At 38.4% G+C, this 23,826-nt stretch overlaps 2 protein-coding genes across 10 annotated transcripts; both read left to right on the forward strand.

The window, feature by feature from the left end:
- Positions 1-334: 334 nt before the first annotated feature.
- Positions 335-5,775, forward strand: LOC147499637 (protein FAR1-RELATED SEQUENCE 5-like). 8 transcript variants are annotated; one of them, XR_015195982.1, is made up of 6 exons: positions 335-470; positions 802-2,954; positions 3,028-3,149; positions 3,234-3,477; positions 3,602-3,667; positions 5,602-5,775. XR_015195982.1 is itself a non-coding variant. In XM_086561428.1 (6 exons), the coding sequence occupies exons 2-6, from the start codon at positions 803-805 to the stop codon at positions 5,611-5,613; spliced, it is 2,559 nt and encodes an 852-aa protein (XP_086417554.1). In that variant the 5' UTR covers positions 335-470; position 802; the 3' UTR covers positions 5,614-5,775. The 8 variants fall into 8 exon arrangements, 3 of the variants coding, with proteins under 3 accessions (XP_086417554.1, XP_086417555.1, XP_086417556.1); XM_086561428.1 differs by having other exon boundaries at positions 3,271-3,477; XM_086561429.1 differs by having other exon boundaries at positions 3,274-3,477.
- Positions 5,776-5,848: 73 nt separating this feature from the next.
- CLC-D (chloride channel D) lies at positions 5,849-15,635 on the forward strand. Of its 2 annotated transcripts, none has more exons than XM_086561431.1 (23): positions 5,849-6,212; positions 6,296-6,368; positions 6,711-6,932; positions 7,007-7,053; positions 7,144-7,242; positions 8,483-8,557; positions 9,144-9,232; positions 9,367-9,507; positions 9,595-9,665; positions 9,771-9,850; positions 9,966-10,115; positions 11,618-11,677; positions 11,826-11,900; positions 12,002-12,153; positions 13,151-13,286; positions 13,384-13,515; positions 13,616-13,693; positions 13,784-13,839; positions 13,973-14,059; positions 14,144-14,300; positions 14,430-14,531; positions 14,618-14,664; positions 15,150-15,635. In XM_086561431.1, the coding sequence occupies exons 1-23, from the start codon at positions 6,036-6,038 to the stop codon at positions 15,232-15,234; spliced, it is 2,391 nt and encodes a 796-aa protein (XP_086417557.1). In that variant the 5' UTR covers positions 5,849-6,035; the 3' UTR covers positions 15,235-15,635. The 2 variants fall into 2 exon arrangements, with proteins under 2 accessions (XP_086417557.1, XP_086417558.1); XM_086561432.1 differs by having other exon boundaries at positions 14,618-14,659.
- Positions 15,636-23,826: the final 8,191 nt, after the last annotated feature.

Here is a 23,826-nt window from a genome sequence, read left to right on the forward strand (position 1 = left end):
CTTTACTTGCTGCCCATTTTGCAATGTCATGAGCCTTCCCATTAAGACTACGGTGTAGCCAATTAAAACAGGAAAACACAAACTTACTAGAGGTTCTAATAGTAGCTTAAAAAAAAAAAATAAATAAAAATACTTACAGTTCGAATAAGCACTTGGGAAAACCAAAAACAAAAAACCAAAACCCCATAAATCTATTTATTGGAGATATTAGAATCATATTTCCGATTTTGGTGGATATTAAACATCACTAGATATTAAAATCCTCCCTATTAAAATTTTATTTTAATAATTTTTTTAAATATATTAAATTTACAACTAGCAATAAGAAAAACGAAGTGTAAAAATAAAAAAATAAATACCAAAATGAATATAGTTGAAAATATGACGAAAATGTTGAAATATTAATATCAGAGAGTGCCGTTCCCCTTCAACTGAGTAGAGCAGCTCCAGACCGATTCTACATACATTCTGTAAGCTCCCTCTTTGCATTCTGCATACTATAATTTTTAATTTTAGAACCATTTTAATGTAATTGGGAATTTATACATGCCCATTTATGAAAACTTCAACCACCACCATAGTTTATATAACAAATGAACTGCTGGAACGATCACAGTTTTTAATTTGAGTTTCTCTTTTAATAATGTTAGGAATATTGGAACAAATTGATTTTCTTTTAACTAGGAGTGTCTAGTATTCTGCCGATTGTGTTGATGCCCTCATTCATACGTCTCTATACACTATACTAATATTCAACTAAATGAAAACTGTGAATGACACGGCAAGTTTTTTTTTTCACAGGATGGATGGCCGAGGCAGAGATTTTCCACTTGAACTAAATGAAAACTGTGAGCAGTTAGTCTCACATAGTGATGACGATCAAGTATCTGACGAGGGCATGCAGGAAAAAGAAGATTATATTATGGTTGACGTGCCGAAACCGAAGCTGGGTATGATCTTTGAATCAGATAGTAAAGCTTACAAGTATTACGATCGTTATGCCAAAAATGTGGGGTTTAGAGTAAGGAAAAATTCAACAACTCATAGGATGGATAAAACAATTTCAAGAAGGCTCTTTTGTTGTTCTAAAGAAGGTTTCCGTCGGACACACACAAGGGGACCTTCGTTGAAAGCAAGAGCACCAACACGAGTTGGTTGTAAAGCACGGCTTCAAATAAAATTACTAGGTGATGGTAAATATTCTGTTGTAGAGTTCATAAAGGAACATAACCATGAGCTTGGAGCTTCTTCCAAAGAGCATAGTTTGAAGTTGAAGAGGAAGGCTGAAATTTCCCATGCTGAAGTAGTGGAGGAGATGCACGATGCGGAGACAAGATCAACTACTAGCTACTTGCCTATGGGTGAAGAAGTTGGAGTGTTCCCCGCCCTCAACTCTACACAACTAGATGGCAGTCAGCAAATGCAGAGGAGAGGTAATGAGGTTTTGGAGAAGGGAGATGCACAGTTTCTATTAGATTATTTGCAACGCATGCAAAAGGAGAACCCATATTTTCTTTATTTTATACGAATGAGTGATGATAACCAACTAGGCTGTTGCTTTTGGTGTGATGCCAAGTCGAGGATAGACTATAGCTTTTTTGGTGATGTAGTGTGCTTTGACACAACATATAAGACAAACGATTATGAAAAGCCTTATGCACCATTTGTTGGATTAAACAATCATGGGCAGTTCGTCCTCTTTGGTTGTGCTCTGTTGTTAGATGAGTCTCTAGACTCTATTACATGGTTATTTCGTACATTTTTGGATGCAATGGGTGGAAAACAACCAACTACTATGTTTACGGAGCAAGCAGTGAATGTTGTGGATGCAATTGAGCGAGTATTTTCAAGTACACACCACCGTTTATCCTTATGGCACATTTATCAAGATTCATTGAAGCATCTCTCTCATGTATCCGAAAAGTCTAAGTCTTTTACGGAAGAGTTCAAGGGTTGCATTTATAATGGTGAAACAGAGGAAGGGTTTCAATCTAGCTGGGATGCTTTATTAAACAAATACAATTTGTTGGAGAATGAATGGTTGCTTGCTTTGTATCAAATGCGCAAAAAATGGGTGCCAGCATATGGTCGGGAATATTTCTCTGCAGGTGTGACAACTCTTGAAAGAAGTGAAGGTATGAGCAAGTTTCTGAAAAAATATGTAAAGAGGTTCATGCCATTACGACAGTTTGTGATTCAATATGAGAAGGCACTGAGCACTCTGCGTGAGAAGGAAAAACATCAAGATCTTATTTCCAAGAAAACAAAACCTGACTTGCGTACCAGGTGGCCAGCCGAAGCCCAAGCAGCAGAGCGCTACACCAGAAAAATATTTAAGTTGTTCCAAGATGAATATGTTGGTACGTTGGATCTGTTAGCAGACATTGCTTCTGAGGATGGCTCGTTGTTCACATATAAGGTATCATCATTTCAAAGTGTCAGACCTTTCACTGTTACATTTGACACTTCAAAGAATACAATAGAGTGCAGCTGCAAAAGATTTGAATTCATGGGTGTTCTATGTGCACATGCGCTAAAAGTATTGCATAATAGACGATCGCATGACATTCCATCACCGTATTACTTGAATAGGTGGACCCAAGATGCAACAGTAGGTGTTGTAGTTGATAACCGTGGACAACCGATGCATGTGAATGGTCCCTCATCCTTGGCAATGCGACATAGTGAGTTGGTCCATATGGCCCTTACTGTAGCTGCAAAAGCGTCTACCTCCGAAAAATGTAGTGTGTTGGCGAAAGAAGTACTAACTCGGGTTCTACGGGAGATAGATGATCTCCTAAAGTTTGGCTTGGATCAGGGCGTGTCTCTTGAAAATGATAGAAGTGCTAACCACGTCAACTTGGGGAATGACTGTGTTGCAGACCATTTGGGTGCTAATGTTGGCATGGGTAAACAAAATGGTAGTACAGAAAAGATTCAACCAAGGCTAACAGGTATGTAAACAGATCAATGATTCTATTACATTGTGCACAATTATGAAGTTTATGGTGTGAATTGATCTTTCAGGTAGTCAGGTATCAGTTGGAGTGGTTGGGACTGTTTCTAGTTCATCCTTGGCATCACCCCTTGTCATGCCAAATCATCCTGTTTATCCAGTCAGACCTGGACTCTTCCCCCACTATGCTCAGGTAGGTTATCTCAATACGCACCACAAACATCATAATGATTTCTTCTTTATTATTGTATCTTGACTTTGGAGTTGCTGAATCAAGCCGAATAATCATTTTTCGGATCAAACGGCCAAGTAAGCAGGCGATTTTCTCAAACTCTGGCACTAGTATGGCTCATGGATTGATATGTGGTGGATGGAGGGCACCATCTTGGCATGGCAAGTTTGTTCCCATGAATGTTGTTGGGGTTTCAGGGGCTTCTACCTTTCAGGGGACGCCTCTCCAACCAACTGGACTTGTCAATGGGCCATTAGTTCCTCCTCTTTACCCAAATGTTTACAATGAGGTTTGTGTTTTCTATTACTTATTAAGTTGTTATTTTTAATTTTTCGTTGATATAGTCCAAGCTCGACATGTTTGTCATGACCTTCGTGCTAGATTGCTTAACAGAGTTTCAATTGTTATCACAGGGGTTAGCCAAGGTTGCTGACCAAGCAGCATCACATCATGGTCATGATACCACCCCATCCATCCAGGTAAAACCTTATGAAGTGTCTCCGTACTTAATTTGTGTAATATTTCATATTCTTTTGGCAGTAGTAACTGCGTTTCTTTTATACTGTTTTCTTTCAATGGGTTCTGAGGAAACTTGAAGCAACCACTACTTAAGAGAATAAGAGTAAGAGTGTGTGACCATGAATCCCCAAATCTGCTAGACCTTGTTTGTTAAAATCCACCATCTCTCAATTTCCTCTTAATATGCATGTTGAAGTCTTACATGTCTATAAATTATTGTTCTAACTTCTAACTAAAGCTAGTAGTTTCTAATTTTTGATGTTAGTTATGCATGCTGTACGTGTGTGTATTCTTTTGATAGAGATAATAAAGTTTGATTCGGATAAGGAATAGATTTAAATAGGTTGGAAAATTTATAAATTTATTTCAGCTGACTTGTCTCAGTTCATAATTAGACTAACTTGGGAATGAGAAAAGGTTGGTTAATCACGTCAGCCTGCAGATTTTCAGGAACTTTTTTTTTCTCCCAACAACTATTGGTATGATGGGTTTCATTAGTTTTAAAAAGAGATTGAAAATATGGTTTACGTTCAAAATGTATCTTGGCCCATATACTTGCCTGTCATATTCTTGTTTTTCTGTTTGAGTTCGTTAGGTGGTTAACAGAAACATGCATCTACTTTGGTAGAATTTCCGTTCTTTATATTTGCACAAGCAGTGCTATGGGAAACCAACCCATGAATGATAATATTTCATATGAGAGATTCTATGGGAGATTAACCTTTTGAAAATAATATAAGAAACAACAATAGTAGTTTTTTTTTTTTTTGATAGTGGGAACCCGGCCGTGAGTAATTCATGGGTACTTAATTCATTCATTATTTAAAAGTTGGTTTAAAAACCAATTACATACTTCCTGTTCAGCTAGCTGTGTCTTACTTCCAGCCCATTTTGCCAAAAATATGAGCTGACCCATTACAGACTCTCGAGGCAAATCTAAATAACAGTGAATTAAAACTACTAGAAAGACTAATAATATGCTGTAAAGCTGGTCGCCATGTCCAAGAGGATGCTGCATCCAAGTTGCGACATGCTTGTATCACCATTTTTGCATCTCCTTCCAAAATGACCTCCTTCCATTGCTTCTGAGCAGCAAAATCTACTGCTAGTTCTGCTGCTAAGGCTTCCGCTTAACCAGGGGTAGAAGCTCTGACCCTGCCAACCTTCCCACCAAGATACTCACCATCACTGTTCCTGCCAACAACAGCTACATTTGCATGAGAGCAATCACTGTAATAACTTGCATCAAAGTTAACTTTGCACCAGCCCAGGTGGTGGCTCCATCCAACTTTGTTCTGTAGGTTGGGAATAGTTTTCCTCTGCATCAATTTCAGAGACTTAAGTTCCAGTAATAGAGAAAGCAAGATTCCAGTTCTGACATATAGCATACGCATGCTGTAGAACAGATTGTTGACTAATCACTTGCCCAGTTATGATTGCTGTAGAACAGTTCTTTAGTTGAGGTGTCATTCTCTTATGATTGGTCCCGGGAGTAGCAAAGTCCTCGTATAAGAACTAATAACTGTAGTTCGTTTGTTAGTTGCTATCATTTTTTTGTCATAGGTGTCCTAGGGCGTGAGGTTACCCACACATGATTGGAGATGTGCTAAAAAACTCGTCTTGCCAGAATATAGTGGATATTGGCTCTTGGGAACACGGGAATTATCAATTATGGTCTTGATCTTGTAACTTCCCTGGGGAAGAGTCCTTTAAAATTTTAATGTTTTCTTAGGAGAAAGACTTAAAAACGTGGTTGATAGTTGATACTGACCCTTTATATAGTGAAGAATGCAGATGTCATGACGTGTTTATTTTTTTGGGTGCATGTATGACATGTAATTAGAATTCCGTACTACTACACCGTCTTACCAATTTCATATAATACATTTTGCAGGAAAGAAGATGATCTGGGATCTACAATTTCGTCATTTCGAACATTTACCTTGCTTTGGACCTCTTCAACCTTTTTCGAATGTGACATCTCACTATATATTGACATAACAAATCCTTTCTGTAAATTCCATGTATATATATTTTAATATATTGGCCCATGGGCCCGATGTTTCCACTCGAACGAGTGCAGCACACGTGTTCCCGCACTAAATTTCGTTATATAAAGTCGTGAGCAAATAAAACAGGTCAACTTTGGCGTATTAAAGAAAAAAACAAAAGCAAATTTGTTTCTCCCTCCTCGATCTCGCATTTTCAGCTCTCTCTCACAAACATTTCTTCAAACACTTAAAAAAAAACCAAAGAAAAATTTATCTACCGATATTCACGGAACCAAATTCCAGTAATGTTTGTTTCTTGTGAGAATTGAAGGAAAGGATGTTATCGAATCATTTAAATAACGGGATTGAAACAGCCAAGTTAGTATGGGCAAGATTACCAACATCAGAAGAAACTGAATCAGAAGAAGTTAATTCATCTAAAAGAAGTGATGGGACTAGTGTAGAGAGTCTTGATTATGAAGTTATTGAGAATTATGCTTATAGAGAAGAACAGGTTTATTATTATTCAATTATTATTATTTTTTTTATATTTGTTTTATTAGTTTTGGCTATTTTTTAATAATATGAAATTGATAGGCACAAAGAGGGAAGTTATATGTTGGATATTATGTTGGAGTGAAATGGTTCTTTGCTCTACTCATTGGTATTGGTAAGTATTCATCTTGGAATGTTTGCTAGTTATGTATAGATACACATTTATTATTGTAGCTGTTGGGTTGTTTGCCAGTTGAAACAGTAGTCAATTGTTTCTCTGCAAGCTTGCAAAACTCTTCCGCGTCGTTCCTCTTAAGTATTTGTACCTTTGATTGAGTCTCTTTTCATCCCAAATGTTCGTGTTTTTTCTATTAGCATATCAAAGGTATCCGTTGTTACCTGTATGGTGACACACTTGCACTTTATTTTATTGATTCTCATTTTTGTTTACTGTTTTTTGCTTCACTTATTATTTTTTAGTTTGAAGTTGAGTTCCTTTGTACTTTTAATTATGCAGGTACTGGGTTAGCAGCTGTTTTCATAAATATTGCCGTTGAGAATTTCGCTGGTTGGAAGTTTGCAGCAACATTTTCAATAATACAAAAGTCTTACTTGGCGGGTTTCATTGTGTATATATTGATAAACTTGGCTTTGGTCTTTTCATCTGTATTTATTGTAACACAATTTGCACCAGCAGCGGCAGGTTCTGGAATACCTGAAATTAAGGGTTATTTGAACGGTAAGCTTTAATGATCACTTTTAATAGATTTTCATTTACTTTAGGTGATTTCTGATAATCACATATATTTGCAGGAGTTGATACGCACGGAATCCTTCTCTTCAGAACATTGATTGGAAAGGTGCGGTTGCTTTTTGCAACTCAGCGTGCTTCATTATTATTTTTCATTGCCATCTCTGATCACCTTTTCTTTTCTCTTTTTGCATGACAGATTTTTGGGAGTATAGGTTCTGTAGGAGGTGGCCTTGCCCTAGGAAAGGAAGGCCCTCTTGTCCACACTGGGGCTTGTATTGCTTCTCTGCTTGGTCAGGTAAGCAGTTTGCATTCAAGAATTGCTTGTGTTCTTTGACACACCAGCACAAATTATTTGTCACCTCTACCATTATTCCATTAAACATCATTTTTTTGCAAAGATAGTAATACAGTACTCCTCAGCTGCATGCTTTAAAACAGTGGTACTCCAATACGTAGATGTAGATGTAATGTATTATTGTCCTACTAGAAAATGCCCATGCCCCGTGCCTTAAAGGCACTCATCGGTGCGCCTTCAACATGCTCTGGCCATCCCTATAGAAATGCCCACTCTTGCTTTCATAAAGACTGAAGTAACCTAACTCCACTCAACCAATAAACTTATTCAAATGTATGACTAATAACGTTGGAATATATTTGACACACTGGTAAGCCTATGCGGTCTTTGAAACCTTGGTCCTGCGTTCCAGCCCACTTGAAGTCAATTTTTCGCTTTTCTCTGTTTTTAGCTGCAATTCCCAACTGTTGCAAGTAAAAAGATTTAAAAAAACAAGTAAAGACTGTCCATGCTAGGATTCAAATTGTTAACCAAATTGACGGAACAGACACTGCTACCGGTTAAGTTTGTCTCATTTCATGGAATTTAATGGGCAATATTGAAATAACAACTTGAAACACACATCTCAAGAAAATTAAACGCACGGCAGCCGTTTGATGTGGTATAACTCAATCTGGACCGTTCTGTCTTTGCCTAAACTTTTGTTTTTAGTGCCAGAAAAAAGCGTATCTTATTATATAGATATGGGCCTCTGCATGTGCCCATCGATGTGTGTGTGTGTATCGCGGTGACATCCTAATTCAAGAATTCTTCTGACAACAACAAATAGCAACCACTTAACGGGTTAAAGGATAACTGTCGATCTGTAATAACTGATACACACCCTTTTTAATTCTTGCTAAAGTGATTAGAGTACATATAAAAGTTTGCATATGTATGGTTGTTCTTTTTAGTAGTGTTATTTCTCCTCAGCAGTTACATGTGCAAGTCTAATATAGGATGATCAATTATCATTTAAAGAAAGATCCATGTATAACTCTAACTACAGTACAATCCGTCATATACGCTATCTTCTTTGAAAGCAAGCTTGGTACTTGTACTACAGATTTATAGTCTATATGACATTATTGTAGTATCTGATATCCTGACTTGCCTTGTTGCTGTGGACCCAATTCTGTTAATTTTCTCTATCTGGTGTCGGGTCATCCAACACTTACATCTATTGATGGTGTATACATAGGGAGGATCGACAAAATATCATCTAAGCTTAAGGTGGCTACAAGTATTCAAGAGTGATCGAGATCGCCGTGACCTTGTGAGTAAATTATTTTGCTCAAGCTTGTTGTTTTTATGCGAGATATCAGATATCTGCAATTACTGGCCTTTGGTTTGTTCACATGTTCAGAATTCCATCTTGACTGGTCTGTTTCACATATCATTTTTGTTTGTTGCTGATCTAGAAGTCGATAGCTCGTTCAATAGCCATCTGATAAAGATAAAAATATGTTGCTGGAGAACTCATGAATGTCTCCGGGGAGGATGATTTACATCTTTGCCCAATTCTACCTTTGTATTCAAATCTGCTTCTCTGGGACATACATTTCCACATGTGGGGGAAAGCTTCCTAACCCCCACCTAAAAAAAAAACAGCACCGACGGGGACCTCGTGCACGGAGGGCTAGCCCTTTTTTCCCTATCCCTCTCAGACATACTTTATTACTATTGTACATGTTTAATCTTCCAATATGGATACAAAACTGATTGATTGATCTGTTTCAATATTAAAAGGGATCAAATTTAAGTGCGTCAAGTATTGCTTCTCATTTTTTAATATGTTGAAGCGTCATATTTACTGGATCTAGTTAGGCTCATTTTGTTTGGTACTTAATTTTTTGAGAAAGGTGACCTGTGGATGTGCAGCTGGAGTTGCTGCAGCTTTTAGAGCTCCAGTTGGTGGTGTGTTATTTGCTCTTGAAGAGGTCACATCTTGGTAAGGAGACCATTTGAGTTTTCAGTTTATTCAGGATCACCTTTTTTTTTTTTTTTTTTTCTTTTTTTGAAATATGATGCTTGTTGGAAATTTTGTATGTCAATTTTTATATCTGGCGTTTGTTTTATATGAAGGTGGAGGAGCCAACTTATGTGGCGTGTTTTTTTTACATCTGCTATTGTGGCTGTCGTGGTGCGTACTGCAATGGGTTGGTGCAAGAGTGGAAAATGTGGACATTTTGGCTCTGGAGGATTCATAATATGGGATATTTCAGGGTTAGAAATTGAGCTCGTAAAGTTCGTAGTGGGTGTCCTGTTTGCTATGTATTGCATTCATTCTAATTTCTACCTTTGTTGTCTTAGTGGTCAAGAGGATTATTCTTTTGAGGAGTTATTTCCAATGGCAATCATTGGAATAATTGGAGGACTTCTTGGTAAGAGTTTTGCGGAGTATTGTACTATGACTTCTATATTACACACATGACCTTTGTTGATTGTCCTTTTTATTTCTTAATTGATTCTTGGGTGATTCTTTTTAGGTGCACTATTTAACCAGCTTACCCGATATATAACTTATTGGCGTCGAAAATATTTACATAAAAGAGGAAATAGAGTTAAGGTTAGTAACGAACTTATACTTTTAGAAATTTTCTAATCGGCCTTATGCCAAACTTCCTTATATTTATGGTTGCGTATATGTGTTTGTCTTATCTGGTTAATCTCTTTACTGTCAGATAATTGAGATATGCCTTATTTCCGTGATTACCTCGGTTATTTCCTTTGGGTTGCCACTTCTAAGGAAATGCAGTCCTTGCCCGGAAGCAGACGCTAATTCTGATATAGGGTGCCCGCGTCCTCCAGGAATGTATGGGAATTATGTCAATGTAAGATTCGGTCTTTTGTTCAAAATTCCGTGTCCAAGTTTTTTTTTAATCTTTCGTTGTATCTGGTAATGTCATTGCAAACATTTCTAACTATTCAATTGATACGCTTAGTCTCCTGTTAATTATTTGTGTGCTTTGTTTGGTGGTGCCATGGTGGCAGCCTTGATATTAATTAAATTGATTTCCATCGCCCCAAGAAACCTTTTTTAAAATAAGCTCAAGTGGACGTGATTGTAGGTCCTAGCCAATCCAACCCAGCAACCCATCCAAGATCAGACTGATAATCTTATTGTTGATACGTTCTTTTGCAAAGAACTAGTCCTAGCATTTGAAATCTTGATGAAAATGGTCAGCAACTCAACATCTTGATCTCCCTCCTTTATCCATTTGATCCTCGACTTCTGTCCCCATTAAATTATTCCATTCCTATGAGCTGAACTTTCGAATTTTAATGACGAAAAAACAAGGTCTAACTTTTAGGACCAGTCAAATGGTAATCAACAATTTTTGTTACCGAAAACCAGGCTAACCAATTATTAAGGGGTCCAGTTATATTAACGCAATGCAGTGTTTTATTACATTTTTTTTCTCAAAAATACAATTTTTTCTAAAATTTAAAATGGTGCATGATTCTCTCTCTTCTCTTTTTTGTCTTTGCTGCCATTAAGCCTCTTCATTTTTCAATAAGAAGTTAGAATACCCCATTCACTTCCTCTTTATTTTTACATCAATAATTGATATAAGTAAACAACATGTTCAACAACTTCAAAATCAAAAAAGAAAATTTGGAGTTTGTGTATAAATTTTAAAGTAACATTTTAATTGGAGGAAATACCTTTAATTAGAGTGTTTATTGGTTTGATAAGATGAAGATGAGAAAAGGAGAATGGTGAAGTGAAGAAGAGGATTGACTAAGAGAGAGAAGAGAATGGACGTAGAAGTGAGAATATTTGAGTGAATCACTTTCCGGATTTTTAGATTTGAAAAAGGGTAAGGTTGTTAGTTGTTACCGAAAAATAAATAAAAGAAGATTGAAAAAAAGATTTGGAGAAGGATATTTCTGGAAAAAAGAATTAATTTACGCTCCTTGAGTTAGTCTTACCCGGCTTCCCCTAGTTAGTTTGGTTTTTGGTAACAAAAATAATAGATTACCATTTGACTGGCCCTAAAAGTTAAACCACCTAGTTTTTGGTCATAGAAATTTGAAAGTTCCATCCATAGGTAATTTTCCGGTTTTTTTTTCTAAGAACAAAGAAAAGAAAAAAAAAAAGAAAAAATCTTGTGGGATTTGGTCGATATATGCTTAGATCTCTGTGTATGCATATTTGAAACTTGAAACTTCTGAAATCACAAAAAGTCAGATACTCAGATCACATTTCAGCAAATAGAAGATGTACATCATGTCCATTATGATAAATTGATAATCTTCAATTTTTTGTAAAATGTATGAGAATTTGATTTTGATTTTGATTTTGATTTTGATTTTGTTATGCTATATGCAGTTTTACTGTTCTAAGGATGGGGAGTACAATGATCTGGCAACTATCTTTTTCAATACTCAGGTCTTCATAAGTTTCTAACAACCTTCATTCACATATTCTTTATATAGAGTTATAGACTACGTTTTGCTTGCCAGTTTTTCATTAATGGCCTTTGGCTGTTTGCCTCTCTCATACTATATTTCTGAGGGAATATATGCCATTGTTGCAGGATGATGCGATACGTAATCTATTTAGTGCAAAAACATTTCACGAGTACAGTGCCCAAAGCCTACTAACATTTTTGGTATGCATCTGTTTACCCTTCTGTCAGTCTAATTACTTGATATGAGGCATATTTCCTGTGCATGAGTTGATTGATTTTGTTGACTGATGGCTTGTTTCCAGGTTATGTTTTATACTTTGGCAGTAGTAACATTTGGTACAGCTGTTCCAGCTGGTCAGTTTGTTCCCGGAATAATGATAGGGTCAACGTATGGACGCCTTGTTGGCATGTTCGTGGTTAACTTTTACAAGAAGCTCAACATTGAAGAGGGAACGTGAGTTGTCATTCTTTAGAATTGTTAGAATGGGATTGATATATTAGTTTCTTACACTCTGGAAGTATGTTAGTGTGAATAGCAATAGAGTTATGGAATCATTAATTCAAAACTCAATTTGTTGGTTATTTTTACGATAGGATAGAGAGGGCTATAGAATTAAAGGTGAAAGGGACCTATAAATATCATTGTGCACTCAATTGAGATATGCACTCATTAACATGTTCAATTTCTTTTATGGAACTTAGATCTTTGTCCCATTCAGGCCAGCATGACGTTATCGTTGTGCTTGTGTCTCAACATTTACATTGTATGCTATGATCAATCTGCAACCAAAATATGGGTGGATCTATTTCCCCCGCAGGGTATAATCTGGTTTGGTCTGCTGGTTTAGTCTGGTATCTGGTTTGTCCATCTGTTGATTGGGGTTTAGTTGAGCCACACTTTACCTAGGTTTGTATCCCTTCATCAACAATAACTGAAAGTCAGACATCCAACTTACACACAGAAACTGTCAGATCCTTGGAGCTTTCTTGGTTAGGTTTAGGCTTTCAACTTTGCCGGTAATGGTTTCTGACTTGCTTCCTCCGTGAATGCATCTTTCTTACATTGTAGTTAAAATGTCAGCATCTTGCTTTCTTTTTTCTGCTAAACATTGGTGTTTTATGTCAATCTTTGCTTCTACTTTGTCATCTTGCAAGTTTTGTTGCCTATGGCTGATTCGTTTGCTTTCTTTTTTCTGCTAAACATTGGTGTTTATGTCAGTCTTTGCTTCTACTTTGTCATCTTGCAAGTTTTGTTGCCTATGTCTGATTCTCTAATCTTTAGGTTATAATGTGGTAGCTAGTAAGTTACTTTTTATTTCCTTTATTTTTAACTTCACTGGGTGATAATCCCTTATATCATTTCGAAATGTTAAAGTTAAGTGCAGATATTATATATCGGTTTTCTTTCATCCGAAGTATTTTTACATATGGCTAAAACTGTTCAAACACAGGTATGCTTTACTTGGTGCTGCTTCTTTTCTTGGGGGTTCAATGAGGATGACAGTGTCACTTTGTGTCATTATGGTTGAAATCACAAATAACTTGAAACTGCTTCCGCTTATCATGCTTGTTCTTCTTATATCGAAGGTACATACTGTCTAATGTACATAATCTTCCATTGTTACTTATTAGTCATTACTAGCAAATGCCATATAAAATGTGCCTATATCTTTTACTGCAACAGGCCGTTGGTGATGCTTTTAACGAAGGTTTATATGAAGAACAGGCCCACTTGAGGGGCATACCATTGCTCGAGTCTCGACCTAAATACCACATGCGAAAAATGACAGCCAGGGAAGCATGCAAGAGACAAAAGGTTGATCCACTCTCATTTCAGACTGCATCTATTATGTCTTTCTTACTTTGTTGAATGTACTTATATATCTTACTTTGGATATATTTTCCATGTTGAAAAGGTAGTCTCTTTTCCTCGTGTTGTTAAAGTTGCGGATTTAGTTTCTATTTTGCGGGGCAACAAGCACAATGGTTTCCCGGTGAGTTTCGCATCCTCCCTTGTTTCACATCACAAAAAGACTTCCTTCGTGCTTTTCTGTAACGCATGTTTCATGTTTGCTTGCTTCCAGGTGGTAGATCATGGACGAAACGGAGAGGCACTCGTAATTGGACTCATTCTTCGGAGGTAGAACATCTTTAATTACGTTTCCTTGTTCCACATTCAATTTGCTTTTTAACCAAAAAAATGCATGAAGTATAATATATTGTTTGATTACTTACATTTTAAAAATTATTCAAATAACTGGTTCATAATGCAGTCACTTGTTGGTACTTCTTCAATCTAAGATAGACTTTCAGCATAGTCCTTCGGCCTGTGATCTTGGAGCAGGATCAGTACCAATAAGGTAATTGATAGTTTGGACTCTCTTTTCTCTTTACTTATTGCTTTTCATTCGTTGGGAAATACTGATGGATCGTCTCAAATCCAGGCACAACTTTGGCGAGTTTGTCAAACCGGCCTCTAGTAAGGGGTTGTCCATAGACGACATTTACTTAAGTCGAGATGACTTGGATATGTACATAGATCTAGCCCCTTTTCTGAACCCCTCTCCTTACATTGTTCCAGAGGATATGTCTTTGACAAAGGTAAAAATTTCATTTATCACTACAGAAGTATGTATTTATATATGTATTTATATTTTTTTTATCTGGAAGTATACTTTCGTGTCATTCATTTCTTTCTGTAATCGGGTAATTCTTTACTTGTATGTACAGGTTTACAACCTTTTTCGTCAGCTAGGACTAAGGCATGTATTTGTTGTACCCCGTGCTCCTCGTGTCATTGGTTTGATCACAAGGAAGGATTTGTTGCTTGAGGTACTAAGCTGATTAAGGTATTTTATGTTCTACTTCAGTTGGTTATTGGAAAAATTGTTTTAAACGCAATCAATTGCCATTTGTAGGAAAATGAGGATTCAGCTACAGTGGAGCTACAATCAACTAGTGTAAGGTCTTGGTGCAGCCGTACCCTTTTTATATAATTTTTGTATGTTTGTGTTGTCATTAAAATAGAGATACCATACATTCATCTATATGCTCAAGACCTGAGTTGCTATAGTCATCAATAGCATCAAAGAGATGGTAATACTTCTAAAATGTCAAAGAACGTATAAAATAATTTATATCTCAACAAAGATACACTTTGGGAATAAATTCAATTCTTCCAACTGATGCTTTATAGTACGATTAACGGTTCATCTCTGCATGGTTATTGTAAGGAAAGCTTCTTATGAACTTTGGTTATTTTTCATTTTATGCTACCAGAATTGCCTCGTGGATGGGTATCATATTTATTTATTTATTTGTCTTCTGGACACTCTTTGTTATTGGTCTTTGTAAAAAGAAAATATAATGGAGGAAAGCTAACAGATAATCTGGTATATTTATTTTCCTTTTTTCACTTCTTTTGCTGATTCTCTTTATTCTGTTGGGCAGGGTTCACCAGTCTGATAGAAGAGAAGCCATAAGGAATCCGGATGTGGAGCAGCCACTTCTAAATGGGCTTTTGGTGCAAGATTAAACAAATATTTTGTTGAATTTTGGTATATGCCGATATCTGATGCATTTTGCTGCTCCGACAATGCCTATCTGTTCTATAGCTAACGAGGTTCGGCAGTTCTTGTATCTCATAAGTTGCTCCTCATTATATGTAGTCAGTTTGTACGTTCAGCTAATTCTTGCAACATCATTCTTTAGAAATAGAATGGATACAGAAGTAAAAAAGGCTTTAGGGTTAGGGACTTGGGTAATATAGAAGGGGTCAATTTGAAATGAAGTTACTTTCTTTAGGTAGGGTTGCGTACTACAATTGAGGCAAGTAGAACGGATTTTCTTGTTTTGGTTGATTATTCTCTTTTTTGATGTAGATACATACAATGCCCGTTCCCAAGTAATACAAATACATACACATATTCTTTAAAATGTATCATGTCATTTTTGTATTTAATTTTGGGTTAATTAGTATTACCCCCCTACTAGATGAGCCAATTAGGGTCTCCCCCCTGAGTACACACAAAAAAAAAAGTCAATTTGGGTTGACCGTGTTTTTTTTTGTGTGTACTCAGGGGGGTCACCCTAATTTCCCCGTCTAGTTTGGGGCAATCCTAATTGGCTCATCTAGTAGGGGGATAATACTAGTTAACCCTTTAATGTTTTATTTTTACCTCCGGGTTTTTTGTGCTTCCTGTTGGGAACTTTTCATTAAAATCGAATATCGTGCATTAGGAGTATGACGAGCTTTCTGGAGTTATCTTCTAATTTTAATTGAGAGTTTCAACGAAAAGTTATATTTGTACTGCGGAGATGTACAGACAACAGACCTAAGAGTTCTCATTTTCTCAAGGAAAAGTTTTGAAGTTGAACATATTTTGCTCCTACTGCACAGGCCTCAAAGGCTAGCTAGTCTTAACATGAATATATATGATGATAATGGTTCAAAACTGAGGCACCGTGGATATTTAGTAACATCTAGAATTCTATTGTACAACGGGAGTTTTACTGTTGCAACAGTAGTGGACAAATCATGCTTAAACTTGTAGTTTGCTAGTTTATTTTCAACAAAGTTTATGCCTTCAAATGACTACTTACGAGCACCAAAGTTTGCAAAACAAGTTTATAATTTTTTATGTTTTTTTTCGGGGACATTGGACTTGAGATCTATGGTGACAAACGATTTAGGTAAGGTTTGAGATCATGTGGAAAGGGGATCAAGTTTGTGTATTGGGCAAAAGGTGGTTGATACCGGGGTTAGCCGGTTAGGATAAGAGCAAGTCTAATGGAGAGCTGCTAAAAGGTGCCACATAGGCTTTTTAGTTTGCCCAGCCAAATATGGCACCTCAAAATCAAAAACCAATCCAATCGCGTTTTCTGTTTTGAAGTGTTAAATGATATAGACGGCATAGTTTCTGCCATTTGTCTATTATTTTGTAATTTAAGTTGAAAAACGACAAAAATTAGGGGTGGGAATTTGGCCCTATCTTTCTTTTCGACCGACCAGGACCCTAAGTCCTATAAAGCCCTCACAACTAAAGCCCTTAAGTTTGCGGCCAAATTAATATAAGCAACTAAGGTTTTGAAACATAGGTCCGTATTAACCAAGTTATAATTTCACTATAAAATACACAACTAAAACTATCCATTATTCGTTACATATTTTCAATTAAAATAACATTGTCTTTCAGAATTTATAATGGAGTATTTCTAATAATTTGTCTTATATCATAAAAACTTGTAAACCTAATTGTTTTATAAATTTTTACCTCATAACTCCCCATCTAACCTAGTGCCAAGAACAATAATGAAAGCACCGGGCACTAAAATTTAATGAAAAATAGGTTCAAGAAAAACTCATTCCATACTCTTATTTGTCTTTGTGTCTTCAATGTTAAATGTAATTTTGGTGAGATTTTTCGAAAGACAAGAAATAACGGATTTATGTCAAAAGCTTATTTCAAAATGTGTCTTGTGCATTTTAACTGTAATTTTGAAATATAAATATGAGTCTGTTATGTATTTTAGTTTATTAGGTGGATTTGTTGGACTTATCGTTAATTATTTGATTTATTGTTATTCAAATTTTTTGACTTTGAGTTTGCAAATCTTTAAATTTTTTTTGTAATATAAATGACCCGATTTAATAAAAAAAAGAAAATATATAGGCCTAAACTGTTAAAGAGGGCTTAGGATAAAGTCAGGGTTTGAAATTTAGACTTTGAAATGGGACATTTTAAATGTTTGGTTGAATTCGCCCATTGCCCACCCCTAGTTTCTGCCGTCCGTCTCCCAAACTTATTATAGCAGCTGTTAGCGAAGATTTTAATTTTGGCTGGATTTTTTACTTCTTCCAAATTTAAGACCATTTTAGCAGCCCCCATTGAAATGATATTTTTGTGGTCGGAGTGCTTATATTTGCCTTTAAGAGTCCATATAACCTCCCATTTGACTTGTTCTAACAGTAACATGGGTGTGAACTGTTAGTCTGTGGAGGCATCGGATGTAGAAGTGCTAAGAAAAAGAGTGTAAGAGACGCAAAACTCACTTTCTGCCGAGAGACTTTTCCTTTCTTATTTCGATCTTTTGCGCAACTTGGTTTTGGACAAAATTTTCTTTGGAACTGACCAGTCACAAGCGTTTTCAATTAGACTAGTGCTTGAGACTTTAAGTACCAAATTCAATTCATAAGTCAGTATCTCTACTATTTTAATAATCGTGACCCTCATTTACAGTCTCATAATAATAAAAAATTATTTTTTTATATATTTCTAAATCTTTTGGTCACTTTTTTCTCAAGATTATTTTACCCTTATTAAAAAAATTAAATTCCAACCAGTACATTAGTTCATGGATGAGTAAATATCTAAATTTTTGAGAATAAAACTGTAATTATAAAATATTCTATATTAAAACTAAAAATAATGGACGGTTTCACTGCCCCACCATTTCTTTTCTTTCTAGAAGTCGTTAGAGTATTTTTAGGAGAGCAACCAAAAAAACACTAAAATTTTAAACCAAACCAAAAAAACATTAACCATCTTTAGGAGCAACATCAAATTTTCGACATCAAATAACACGGTTTTGGATAAACCGCATCATATAGCCCACGTGGTTTTTCCAACACCGCGCCAGTGAAGCCCATCTTAAAAGCCCAAGCCTACGCGGTTTTTCAAAAACCGCGCGATCAATTTTTTTATTTTTTTTCTTTCTCAATCTCTCGCGCGGTTTTGGCAAAACCACGTGATTGAAGCCCACAATCTAGCCCAAGCCCACGTGGTGTTGGCAAAACCGCGTGAGTGATTTGATATAGCACTAAAGCTAGAACCAAATATTGGCCGATTTAGTGTTTGGTTTGGTGTTTTCATCAATATGTGACTCTCCTAAAATTGAAAAAATACCAAATTGTTGGAAATTTGGTGTTTGATGCTAGGTTGGTATCACTCCTAAAAATGTTCTGAGATGTAGAGAGCACGTGCCACATACTAGTAACTTATAACGCACGAGTGTGGGTTTGTGGACGAGATCAAATTATTATGACAACTCGTGTTTTAGTTATCCCTCACATGAGGAGAGAAACCGAGCCGACGCGGGCAAACTCGACATCCGAAGTCGAAGCGCCACCAAGGCCAGATAGGCGCGACTTCGCCGTGAGCTCGATAGAATAGGGGGAATAGGCCACCTTCAAAGTAGTGCCAGCGCCAGCCAGTGTCAGTCTTCAGTAGCCTGACTTCGGCGCCAGAGTGAGCGCTCGCGCTTTTGGTTTGTTGGAGTTATCCCTCACATGAGGAGAGAAACCGGAGTCGACGTAAACGGGCAAACTCGACATCCAGAGTCGAGCGCCTTGGCTCGGAGATAGAAGGCGACTTCGACTTCGAGTCTCAAGAACATAGAGGCGATTCAAAGTAAAGCGAAGCGCCGCTTCGGTGTCAGTCTTGTAGCGACTTCGCCAGAGTGAAGCAGCCGGCCAGTCTATTTTTCGTGGGCTTTCTTCGATCCGCGAATTTGGTTTTGGAGATAAAACCAAAATCAAGGTTTTGGAAAACCTAACCTAAATGAGAACCAAACAAGTCGGAAGGATTGGAATCCGGACTAAAACAAAGAGAGAACCTTTACGAGATACAACCCCAGAAAGAGATAAGAGTGATCTAGTAAGGAGAGAGACCGAAAGGAGAGATTGTAATCTTCCTTCCCATTTTATTAAGAACCGGCTCTTGTGGAAGTAGGCATCATCATTGGCAACCACGGTAAATCATTGTGTTGCGGGTTTGTTGTTTAACCGCTTTACATTATTATATGTTGTTGATAGTTGTTTAGTGAGTTGGGCATGTTAGTATAGGTTGTAGTTGATATTTAGATTTTGTCCGGGAGTTGAAGTGTGTTCATACAAGTTATCCAGGTAGTGGGGAACCGATTGGTATTGGTGTAATCCCCAACAAGTGGTATCGAGCCTTGGTTAGAATAGCCTGTGGTGTTATCCGAATCTTTGTCGGAAGGTGTTTGTAAATTCTCGAGAGAAGATTTGAGGTTAAATAACTTGTAGAGATGGACCATTCCGCGAACACTCGTATGATGAGTCCGAATAGGAAGAACTACACCATCCGGAAAGCCAAGATGGAAGACTTGCTATACCGCAAGGACTTGGCACTTCCCATTGAGAATGAGGAGTAAAACCGTAAAAAAGACCGATGATGAGGCCGAGTGGAAAAAGCTTGACGTAAAAGCCGATGGATACATTCGACAGTGGATTGACGCATGTTGTCTTTCACCATGTGGCCCAAGAGACTACTGACTTCGGCCTATGGAAGAAACTCAAGACCTTTATGAGAGGAAGTCGGGTGGAAACAAAGTGCTAGTCGTTAAGAAGTTTGCGCACACGGTACCAAGAAGGTTCTTCAATGTCCGAGCATCTTAATGAAGTACGTAATATCATCAATCGATGCATTTGATGAAGATCAATTTGGGAGACGAAGTTGAGGCTTTGTTTCTATTAGGGCTCTACCGAAAGTTGGGAGACATTAGTTTCTCTACATGGAGCGCCCAAGGATGGAATTGTTACCATGGAGATGGCTACCACGTCTTTGTTGAATGAGGAGACTAGAAGGAGTGCAAGAAGCGGCTCTTCTAACTCGCAGAGGTCCTTTTCACAGAAACGGGGAGAGGTCGGGCGTAAAACCATCTCGTTCTAGAGGTGATGACGTATAAATCTAGGGGTGAAGCTAGAACTCCTAAGGCAGAGAGGCAATGTTACTATTGTGCCACCAAAGGCCACTTCAGATATGAGTGCAGAACACTGAAGAGGGATGAGAAGAATAACTGTGTACATGAAGACATGGTGCAGAGGAACGGAAACACAGGCAGAGATACTACCGCACTAGTCGATGACCCAGTGGGAATTCAGGTGTCGGTGTGGTGTGTCGCCCGAAAGTACCTCATGTCAGGATACAGAGTGGGTGATAGATACAGGAGCATCCTATCACGTCACACCGCACAGGGGATTCTTCACTACCTACAGTTGTGGTGAATATGGTGAAGTGAGGATGGGTAACGATGGCGCCCTCAAGATTATAGGCATTGGAGATGTTCATGTACAAAACAACCATCGTCTACACACCTTGACACTCAAGGATGTAAGACATGTCCCCGACATACGGTTAAGCCTAATTTCGGGCCGAAATTAGATGATGATGGCTTTGTAAACTCGTTTGGTAACGGGTATGGAAACCGAAAGGAGAGGTTCCATTGTAGCAGCGTGAGGAAAGAAAAACTTGCTCTTTACAAAAAACACGCTAGTTTGTGTAAAGCGTAGTTTAACGCGCGTAAGAAGAAGAAGCTTCATCCGAATCGTGGGCACAAGAGACCGTGGTCACATGGGCATAAAAGGGATGGAAGTTCTTGCTAAGCAAAAGGCCATGCCAAACATTAAAGGTACACATTTAAGTACATGTACTCATTGTTTGGTAGAAAGCAACACGTGGTGTCTTTCCAAAGATCCCCGCTCTCACGAAAGGACATCGCCCTGAACTAGTGCAATACTGGACTTATGTGGTCCTATGAGAGTGAAGTCCCACCGAGGGGAGTTTCGACTTTTTGACATTCATTGATGATCGCCAAGAAAGATATGGGCCTATAGTCCGAAGACCAAGGATGAAGTACTTGGCGTGTTTGAGAAATTCCACAAAGATGGTGGAAAGAGAGACCGGGAAGTTGTTGAAGTGTATTCGCCGGATAATGGGGTGAGTACATTGGGCCATTTGAAGAGTATTGCCGAGTCATGGGATTCGGCCATGAGCAGCACCGTCCCAAGACACCGCAAACGTAATGGAATAGCAGAGAGAGAATGAACCGCACCATTGTAGAGAGGATAAGATGCATGCTATCTCACTCTAAGCTATCTAGAAGCTACTTGGGTAGAAGCAACGCGCATGGTAGTGCATGTGATCAACCCGTCAAAGAACAAAGCCTCCGAATAGTGATTATCCGCAGAGAGTATGGTCGCGAGAGATGTTGATTATGGATACTGGAGGTATTTGGGTGCGGGGCATTTGTGCATATTCCGAAGGATGAGAGATTCAAGCTTGATGACAAAGCCAAGCGGTGCATTTTCCGGGTTATGGAGATGAAAAGTTTGGTTACAAACTCTATGATCCGATTAACAAGAAGGTAATCCGGTCGAGATGTTGTGGTTCTTAGAAGACCAAACCATAGCAGACTTTGAGGAGGTGAGAAGCTACAAGCTTTCACCAATGATCTTGTTGATTTGAACCGAAGTTCCTACCGTGGAACGCGCGTAAGGCATTGAGAATGCAGAGAACCATGAGTTTGAAGCTCATGATGAGAATCCTATTGCTCATGATGGGATAGAACCTATTGGTATAGAAGATGCGGATGAGATGCATGAACCACCACCGAGCAAGCGAGAAGTGTATCCTCCCGAGGCACCGGCCAGATGGGGCAAGGAGGTCCGAGAGGAGAATAGCTTCAACCGGTATCCACCACACATGCGTCGCGTCTACTATCGGATGGTGGAGAACCTATGTACTATCAAGAGGCACTTGAAGCGTACGCACAAAGAAAAGTGGTTCAAGGCCATGATGACGAGATGGATTCTTTGCATAAGAATCACACTTATGAAGTTAGTTGAGAAACCCACAGGAGAAAAGTTCTCAAGAATAAGTGGATATACAAAGTCAAGCATGAGGAGAACAATCCTCACCCAAGGCACAAAGCTCGCCTTTGTCAGGAAGCGGATTCGGTCAAAGAAAAGGGATTGACTTTGATGAGATTTTTCTCCAGAAGTGAAGATGACTTCTATCCGGGTGGTATTGGGTATGGCCGCAAAGTATGAACCTAGAGGTTGAGCAGCCTAGATGTTAAGACGACTTTTCTTCATGGAGACCTTGAAGAAGATGTCTACATGGACCGACCGAGGGTTTGAGGTCAAAGGCAAGGAGCACCTAGTATGCAAGCCGATAAAGAGCTTTGTATGGGTTGAAGCAAGCACCGAGATGCTGGTACATAAAGTTTGACTCCTTTATGGTGAAGCAAGGATACAAGAAGTCCGCTTAGATCCCATCATCAGGCGTTTGTTCAGAGATTTCGGATGGAGATTTCATCAGGTTATTGCCAGATGTGGATGATATGTTGATAGTTGGCCCAAACATCAACAAGATATCCAAGTCGAAGAAAGACTTGAGTAAGTCCTTTGAGATGAAAGATTTGGGTCAAGCAAAACAGATACTTGGGATGCGGATCACCGTGATGTAAAGAGTGGAAAGTTGTGGCTTTCAAGAAAGCTACATCGAGAAGGTGTTGAAGAGATTCAACATGGATCGCCGGGCCGCCGGTTGTCGCTTGGTGGCGGCCCGCATGACCAAAGAGATGTGTCCTAAGGGTGAGCATGAGCAGAGTCGGATGGAAAAGATTCCTTATGCATCCATGATGGGCGGTTTGATGTATGCCATGGTGTGTACTAGACCGGATATTGCTTTCGCCGTTGGGGTGGTAAGCGATTCGCCAAACCGGGTAAAGAACATTGGGAAGGTGTTAAGTGGATATTGAGATATCTCAAAGGCACTTCCAAATCATGTTTGTGCTTTGGTGGAAGTAAGCCCTTACTTGAAGCGCTACATCGATGCGCAGGCGGGTGATGTTGACTCGATGAAGTCCACCTCCGGTATATCCGTTACTTTTGCGGGGAGCGGTTTCTTGGCAATCTAAGTTGCAAAAGTGTGTTGCCCTCTCCACTTAGTTCGAAAGTATATTGCAGCCCATCGAAAGTGTTGCAAAGAGTTGCTATGGATGAAGAGGTTCTTCGACCTAACTAGGGCTAAAAAGCGCAAAACAGTTTGTAGTTCTATGTGATACCGGCGCCATCCACTTGAGCAAGAACCGAAGTTTTCATTCTAGATCCAAGCACATACACGCTGCGTTATCATCGATTAGAGAAGTACTCGAAGACAAGCATTTGTGGTATCGAGAAGATCCACAACCGACAAGAACGGGTCGGATATGATGACCAAAGTCTTACCGAAAGGTAAGTTTGATGTTTGTTGTGCTATCACGGGAATGGCGACACACTCCTCCCGATTGATTTGGCAATTGCATGGAGGTAGCCCCCCAC

This window comes from Coptis chinensis, chromosome 5 (genome assembly GCF_015680905.1).
Source record: "Coptis chinensis isolate HL-2020 chromosome 5, ASM1568090v1, whole genome shotgun sequence".
Classification (NCBI taxonomy): Eukaryota; Viridiplantae; Streptophyta; class Magnoliopsida; order Ranunculales; family Ranunculaceae; genus Coptis; species Coptis chinensis.

Bases quoted from the DNA above. Each gene is read 5' to 3' on its own strand.
- LOC147499637 (XM_086561428.1), top strand. From the start codon at position 803: ATGGATGGCCGAGGCAGAGATTTTCCACTTGAACTAAATGAAAACTGT. The intron at 3,150-3,270 runs GTAGGTTATCTC...CGGCCAAGTAAG, and splicing joins TCTTCCCCCACTATGCTCAG to CAGGCGATTTTCTCAAACTC. The intron at 3,478-3,601 runs GTTTGTGTTTTC...TTGTTATCACAG, and splicing joins ACCCAAATGTTTACAATGAG to GGGTTAGCCAAGGTTGCTGA.
- CLC-D (XM_086561431.1), top strand. From the start codon at position 6,036: ATGTTATCGAATCATTTAAATAACGGGATTGAAACAGCCAAGTTAGTA. The intron at 11,678-11,825 runs GTCTTCATAAGT...CCATTGTTGCAG, and splicing joins CTATCTTTTTCAATACTCAG to GATGATGCGATACGTAATCT. The intron at 14,532-14,617 runs GTACTAAGCTGA...TGCCATTTGTAG, and splicing joins GGAAGGATTTGTTGCTTGAG to GAAAATGAGGATTCAGCTAC.